Source organism: Notechis scutatus, chromosome 1 (assembly GCF_049901735.1).
Source record: "Notechis scutatus isolate UNSWTSFEM ecotype Mainland chromosome 1, rNotScu1.2, whole genome shotgun sequence".
Classification (NCBI taxonomy): domain Eukaryota; kingdom Metazoa; phylum Chordata; class Lepidosauria; order Squamata; family Elapidae; genus Notechis; species Notechis scutatus.
The window spans coordinates 163,484,030-163,491,824 of NC_142009.1; the positions used below are offsets into that span (position 1 = coordinate 163,484,030).

Genomic DNA, 7,795 nt, shown 5'->3' on the forward strand with positions numbered 1-7,795 from the left:
ACCGGTTCTATGTCTGCTGCTCTTCAGAGCTACCGGTTCTACAGAGGTGGACAGAACCAGTAGAAACCCATCCCTGAAGTCAATACAAGTTGTCCTTGGCTTACGACCACAATTGAGCCCAAAATTTCTGTTGCTAAATGAGACAGTTGTTAAATGTGTTTTCCCCATTTTGTGATCTTTCTTGCCACAGTTGTTAAGTGAATTAGTGCAGTTGTTAAATTAATAACTTGGCTGTGAAGTGAATTTGGCTTCCCCATTGTCTTTGCTTGTCAGAAGATCAAAAAAGGTGATCATATGATCCTGGGACACCCCAACCATCATAAATATGAGCCAGTTGCTAAGCATCTGAAATTTGACAACATAACCATGGAGATGCTGCAACAGTTGTAAGTGTGAAAAATGGTTATAAGTCACTTTTTTCAGTGTTGTTGTAACTTTGAACAGTACTAAAAAACTGTTGAAGTTGAGGACTACGTATTTTGGAAAAAATACAGAGCCTTCATTATTAGATATCTGGTATGAAAAAATTGGAATGATTGTTGGAATGGAAAATAGTGGAATGTACTAGAAAAGTTACACTTAAGTACATTTGGGAAAGATAAATCCTGTCTGCAAATCATAATATGCCAAATCCTTTTGTTAATGTCAATAATATATATGTTGTGGGAGTCTTGATTTTTCTTAGAATATTTTAATAAGTTTGTTAATTCTGCTATGTTTTTAAATGTTAACTCCTGTCTTTTACCCTCTGTTATTGATTTTACTCTATACTTTATTATCTATTGCCAAATAATATGTCCCTCCCCATGTATTTGTGGTCTGATTTGTTTTCAATAAAATAAAATCAATTCAAAATGAATAAATAAATGTCCTGACCTATAATGTTTTGGTTTCTTAGTCTGGTCTATCCAATAGGTTGAAAAGCTGAGGCTGGAAGAGTTCAGGAAATTGTAGGAAGTGAGCCCCCCCACCCTAGACTATTTCTTCTAAAATAGTCAATGAAACCCCCTTCCCAAAAGTAAGGAGCTGACTTGCATCCTCCCACTAATAGGAAATCGCCCAGAACAGTTTTTGCAATAAGCCAAAGTGACTGTAAATGAAAAACTTGTATCCATTCATAAAAGCAGAACACTGTCAAGGTTCTGACTGATGGACCCAATTAAGCAAGCACTGTTGAGATGATCCAATCTCTTAATGTAAAACTTTATTAAGTACATCATTTTGGCACAGAATGAAAGCAAAACCAGTTCTGGGTAATTCCCGGGCAATTCAGTATAATTAAAGTATAGAATCCTCCCTCCCCACATTAGTGCAGGTCACATTGTCCAATTAGGTGCCCAGGTCTTGTTGTGGAAAGAGTTGGTGGGCACTGACTGGAATGTCCTTTGTTCCCATGAGACAGTTTCTTGTTATTGTCTGCAATACACATTCCAATCTCTTCCTGCCTTTCCCCCCTGTCTATTGGCAAAGTGTGAAGCAGTAAAAGTGAAAGCAGCCTGAATACACTTCGAAGCTTGATTGATGTCCCCTCCTTAACACGTGGCTGATGCCTGGAAATCAGTAAGCACATGTTAGTGGTATTAGGGCTACCTACCTATGAAGGTACCCTTGGTTTGTTGGGATATTTTTCATGAAATCTGTTTATTAATCGCTATGCCTTCATGTTTTGCACTTTTATCTACCTCACTTCTGAAATTGGGTAACCTCCTCCATTGTACTAAGTACTGAAGTATACTCTTATATTGTTTAGAATCCAGGATCTGTTTGGCCTTGTAATGTTTTTCACTCCCTACTATTATTGGTCCTGGACCCTCCTTCTCAACTGGGCTTAGTCCAAAACCCACCAGCTTGAGTAAGCTACAGTGAAATACTGAATATTTTCCCAATATTCGAGGCAATTTCAATTCTGTGGTGACTGGGTTAATTACTTTCACAATAGGGAAAGGCCCCACATATTTCAGACCTAGATTCTTACAAGGTAATCTTAATTTAGGATGTTTTGTAGATAGATAATTTTATCTCCTATGTGAAACATCCCTTGTGGTACTCACCTTCTATTTGCTTGTTTTTTTTTTCTGATTCTCGGTTGCTTAGTTAAAGCCCACCTTACGCTACCCCAAACATTTTGAGTCTACCCACTCTGTTAGAGATTTAGGGATACTGATGAGCTCCATGCCACCTCATGCTACTCTCTATGCCAGCATCAGATTCTCACAATCCTCATTCTGACCATGAGTCAAGACTCATGATGTGATTTGAAGAAGGAATCAGGATTCCAAAGGACCACAAAATAGGATGCTGGCATGGAGAATGGGATGAGCTCATTGTTGTAAATCTTCGGAAGCCTTATTCCCCAAATTGATTTGGAGAAGGAATGGCACATGCAATTTGCAGTTGTAAGCACTGGTGGACCACGTGTAGCTTTCCGGGTCACAGTAGTTTTGTGCATGGCCAGAATGGGGCAGCTGAGGCTTCCAGGAATGACTGTGACTTTGCAGTGCACTGCAGCTCCCCCTAACTTGCACATGACCTGTGCCAGGCCTCCTAGGGCCTCCCCACTCCACCTGCATTCCTTATCTGGGACTCTGCCCCCAACATGACCTGCAATTCTTGCTTAATTGACTGCAATTGGGAATACTGGTTTGTGGTTGTTGAGCAAACCTGTCACAGGATGTCTTCAACAACCATTTTGCTCAACAATTTAGCTACCAACCCAAATAGCAATCATACATTGAAACCTTTAGGTAGTGGATTCTTACAAAGGTTGGAAGTGTAGTACATGGGTTCTATTGTATTTCCAATCCTTACCTTCTATGTTTCTATGATAAACTCCTAAGAATCTTCCATTTTCATTAACTTGACTGCACATTTCTTGGACAAACATCTTTGTATTTTACCCTGAATATAATAAATTAGTAACCATTTTGGAAAAATCTATTTTTTGAAATGTCATGCTTTCAGAAAAAACAGTAATGTAAAAGTCCCTAAAATAAGAGTATTTTTCCACGAGGTATTACAAGAGAGATAGTGTATTAAAAAGCTGTTCAGCATAGCCTTGATCACTCTCCCTTTTATATTTTTAATATAAAATAAAGGAAACCTGAGTGTTTTTGGTTGATCAAAGAAGGCAGTCATATGTTTCTGACACTATTATAATGGGATAAATCCTTTTTTAATCACCTGTGTAACATTTTGCTAACATCTTATAAAAGACAGTATTTTATTCTCCTTTTTCGTGCAAAACAACTCAGTGTAGGGTCCTACATAAATGCTAAGAGCAACATGAATGAATGAACATGATGATAAATTTGGTAATGACATCAATAGATGTTTAATCTAGGAAAAACAGCTTCTTATAAAGCTTCCAGATATTTAAAGCTTCACATCAACTTAGTTTATCAAACTGGAGTATAACTGTACAGTGCTTGGCTAGAGCCATAATTTGAAGTTCTTTCTGGAGCTTTTATTTAAAACTCTAGTTTACTGTATTTTTTTTGTATACTTGGAAGACTATATGTGAATTTTCAGTTAAAATTGTTAAAAGATCCAACAATGGAATTATCTTGCTTTAATTTTGAAGAAGATTCAATATCCAATTGTCCATTTGGAGTCAATGGTAATTCTTTCAGCCAGTTCTCTCACCTAGATCATTTCCTATTTGATTATTCTACTGCAAATGAAGTTTTTGCCTGCTTACCTGCTCCTTTTCAAACGTTTTCTCCTGATATGCCAGCACTCGTTTCAAATTTTGGTAATCATATTCCGCAATTTGAAGGTAATGCTGAATTGGACAGTTCCTCACTGATTCAATGTGATGAAAGTGATTGGCAACATAACTCCCATGAAATTATTCCAGATCAATCTCACAAAAGAGAAAGGCATGCTGCCAACATTAGAGAACGAAAAAGGATGCTTAGTATTAATTCTGCTTTTGAAGAACTCAGAGGCCATGTACCAACATTCCCTTATGAAAAACGTCTCTCCAAAATTGATACCCTCAGGCTTTCGATAGCATACATTGCATTGCTTAGTGATATTTTAAAATCAGGCTCTGATCCTAAAATCTATGTGCAAGAATGCATGAAAAATGAACATAAGTATCATCAAGATGCAATCTGGAATACAAGCGGTAAGTGCAAAAAGATTATTTTTTTAGAGAGCAGTATTCATTTGTTTCCAATGAAAATATCTATATAAGTTTAGCTTATTTGATTAGCATATCTACTCAGTGTTCAAGCACTGAAGAAATAAGAAAAATTACTTGTAAAGTTCCTTTCCCCCCTTCTATTTTCTTTCTTTTCCTTCCTTCCTTCTTTCTTTTTCCCTTTCCCTTTTTTTCTCCCTAGTGATTTACTAGTGCTGCATATTAAAATGGATTTCAACAAATGCTTATGAAAAAATCATTTTAAAATATAATATTTTAAAACATGTCTTTGCATTTGTGAAAGAGATAGTTAAATAACTGTTAGAAAACTGTCATTCTGACATTAAATCTTTCCTACAATAGACCCTTCAAAAGAATATGGCTGCTTTAATGCTTTGCAAATTGCTCTTTCACTTTATGCAGCCTGTCATGGATACTTTTTGGATGACACAACCTGCACACTGTCAGACTTACTCCATTCCAATCCCTTAGGAAAGAAAAGCCTCTGACTCCATTTGGTTAAAGCAAAGGGTTCTTTTACTAAGAGTGTTGGTTGCAGTAAAGTCAAGCCAGCTCTGAAAGTATCTGACTTGCTGGATACAAAAATAAGGTGTAGGTTTCCTCCAGCCCATCCCTCCTCCCTTTCCAGCCAACTGGAGCTCATCAAAACGTTTTCAGAACTCTTGAGATGTTTGGGGGTAATCTGCATATTTCTCAGGGGGCCTCGCCATGGAATGCTGGTTGAAATAGGACCTGGCTGCTCTTGTCCTTATCACTTGTCATTCTCCCCCTTTCCTGACTTCCTATCACATACACACAAAGCTTTATTATGCTTTCATTCTTCCCTCTTTCACCCTTCCTGTCCCTTCTTTTTTTTTTTTTTTGATGGCAGGATGCCTGTGAGGTGCCAAGCCGAACCAGAGAGCTGACATTCTTTCCCCCCTTGACAGGGACGTTAGTCCTGCAAAAGAAAAGAGAGAGGGGGTGGGGAAGGAGAGAGATTCAAATTTTTTCAATTAGCAAAACAGCTCAATGCGGCTTATTGGGGTATCGCTCATGGAATTTTTTAAGGAGTTTGGGTCTTTAATCTGTTAGGAGTAGATCCATTCAGTTTCTGGGTGGGGGGAGTCTTTCTAGGTTACCAGATTCTGGGTTTTCCTGATATATGTGAGAATCCAAAATGTCTTTGACTTCAAAGTGCTGCCTCTAGTCCCAAAAGAAAAAATCTGGTTTCATTTCTATCTCCATTTTCAGGGTTTTCTGTATTAGAGTATGAATCATACTCCATTTTTTTTTTTGGCTTTATCACATGTCCATCATAGATGATAAAAAGTCCCTTCTTTACTTTTACACTTCATTTGGCATACCTTTATATATCTAGATAATTTATCTGGTGTTAAATACCAACGACACGTCATCTTATAGAAATTTTCTTTTAGATTAGAATTTAATGTAAATTTTAAACCCTTCCTAATAGCTCAGTACTTAATAAGACTAAACTAGACTGAATGGAATGGAATAAAAAAGAAAATAGAATGAGCTAGAAGGGACCTTGGAGGTCTTTTAATCTTGGACTCAAGAAGGCACAAGGGGAAAGTATTGGGTGTTGTAGAAGGGGTATCCCCTGGCAGAGGCAGAATTTGTAGTGGCAAAAGATGTTAAGAGCATCTAGATTTGTTCATAACTTCCATGATAGGAAGTTATGAAACTGACCAAAATAGAACAGGAGGTTAGGGGTCTCTATGTTATGTAAACATGTATATGTTGTCTTTCTTAGACTTATCTTTCTTCTGGAGGGTTGGTATGCCAAGGTTGACTCGCAAATCACTTCTTTTTGCTTGCAGCTTGACAAAAAAATACTGGAGGGGGAGGGGCATGATTGGAATGTGTGGGAAGATGGGAGAGAAAGAAGGAATTTACATGAGCCATTTGTAGCTTGCGAAAATCTTACAAGCTGATAATCTCATGAGGTGCAGACTATTTTCCCAAAATAAAATGCTTGATCTGAATTGGCGGACAATGGACATTGGGCAGCCTGGGGATTCATTATACTGCAATTCATGGCAAAACCTCTGAACTGGCTTTTCTTCTTCTGTGCCTGTATGGATTTTTCAGTAAAGTTTTACTCTCGGTAATAAAAATATCCCATGAGTTTCTTTTTTTGTGCATTTCAATAGGACGGTTGACAATAGCATTTAATCATGAAGAACATACTATTGGTACTAAATAAAATGGGAATAGGATGGCAAGGGAGCGGTGATGAAATTGTTTTGGTAAAGTACATATAAAATTTCATCAATTAGTACCTTGACTGAATTCAAATAAGTATCATTCAAAAAGTTATAAAATAAATATCCCTGAGGAAATTCAGACTATGTCAAAGGCAGGTTCAAATGAAAATATTCTCCTACACTATTGAAAAGAGACACGGGCCTTCAGTAGTCGATTTCAGTGAAAATCAGAATAGATATTCCTGCCTTAAAACTCTCTAAAATGGAGACAAATCAGTTATTTAATAGGAAACAATGTTTTGTGTTAATTAACTTCTTTCATTAGATCTATCACACATAAATCAACAGATGGGATTGCACTGCAAGTTAATGATTTTAAAATTAAATGCTATATTTCCTCAAATGAGTACTTTCGTTGAGCTTTTTGCACTAATTTGCTCAAGAGCAATGAGATTAAAGAACTGACTTTTGAGGAAGAAAACCGTATTTGATTTTTAATTTTGCCTGAAATACATTTGAATCATTGTGTGTGGGGTTTTTTTTAGATTTATTATTTTCTCCTTTCTCTCAGCAGATCTGACAGCCCGGTTGTCTTGGATAAAATGGGATTAAGATGCGCAACAGAAAAGAGAATTCTTCAAAGGATCTGACTGCTTGGTATCAGCTGTTAAATTCTCATAAATGTACTTAATTATTTATATCTATACTAATAATGAACATAATTTTTAATTACAATCTATTGTAAGTGAACATGTTCAATTAGAAGAGGAGAATAACTTACTGTACTAAATATAATACTTGAAGGATTAATGGAAGAAGAACCATGCTGATTTTTCTGAGCTTCCAAATAATTAGCAGGATCACATATGAAATAAAATTATCTTAGTTTTTAAAAATACTTTTAACATAAATTCTGAAAAGTGAAGGAATTAACATTTGAAGTACATGAGGCAAATTGTACTAATTGCTTGAAAAACTGTAGTAAAAACTTTAACTAGTAACAAAGGATTTAAAATGTTTATATCTATAGCCCAATTCTTCCTGAATGACTTTTGGTAGGCTTCTTGTAGCTGGAGGACGGTATGTCCTTAACAAGGATCTGTTGATCAGCCTAGACCTGTTTTGAATTTGATATTTTAAGTTTACAACTTAAGCTTACAACTGTTTGAACTTGTGATTTTTTTTAATTCTGAGGCAATAAAATTTGATTTGATTTGAATACATTCAGAATATGATTTGTCTGTAGTTATAATGGGAAAACATTTAAAATTCTGAAATCTCCCCCCTTTTCCCCCTCCCATTTCTGTCTAGCAAATAACTTTTTGACCTGTGCTCAGTCAACGCAAAGATTTTCACTGAATCGTAAAAATAAAAAAACCTGTCAATATTTTTTTTACATATTAGAAATGGAGCCTTGCTT

The 7,795-nt window shown here is 36.2% G+C and overlaps 1 protein-coding gene across 1 annotated transcript; it reads left to right on the forward strand.

Annotated features, from left to right (window-relative positions):
- The first annotated feature begins 3,522 nt into the window (after window positions 1-3,522).
- On the forward strand, window positions 3,523-6,987 carry LOC148133079 (uncharacterized). The gene is made up of 2 exons (XM_087949351.1): window positions 3,523-4,129; window positions 6,950-6,987. The coding sequence occupies exons 1-2, from the start codon at window positions 3,553-3,555 to the stop codon at window positions 6,985-6,987; spliced, it is 615 nt and encodes a 204-aa protein (XP_087805477.1). The 5' UTR covers window positions 3,523-3,552.
- Window positions 6,988-7,795: the final 808 nt, after the last annotated feature.

Excerpts from the sequence above, each read along its gene's own strand:
- LOC148133079 (XM_087949351.1), top strand. The coding sequence starts at position 3,553 with ATGGAATTATCTTGCTTTAATTTTGAAGAAGATTCAATATCCAATTGT. Across the intron at positions 4,130-6,949 it reads TGCAATCTGGAATACAAGCG|ATCTGACAGCCCGGTTGTCT; the intron begins GTAAGTGCAAAA and ends TTCTCTCAGCAG.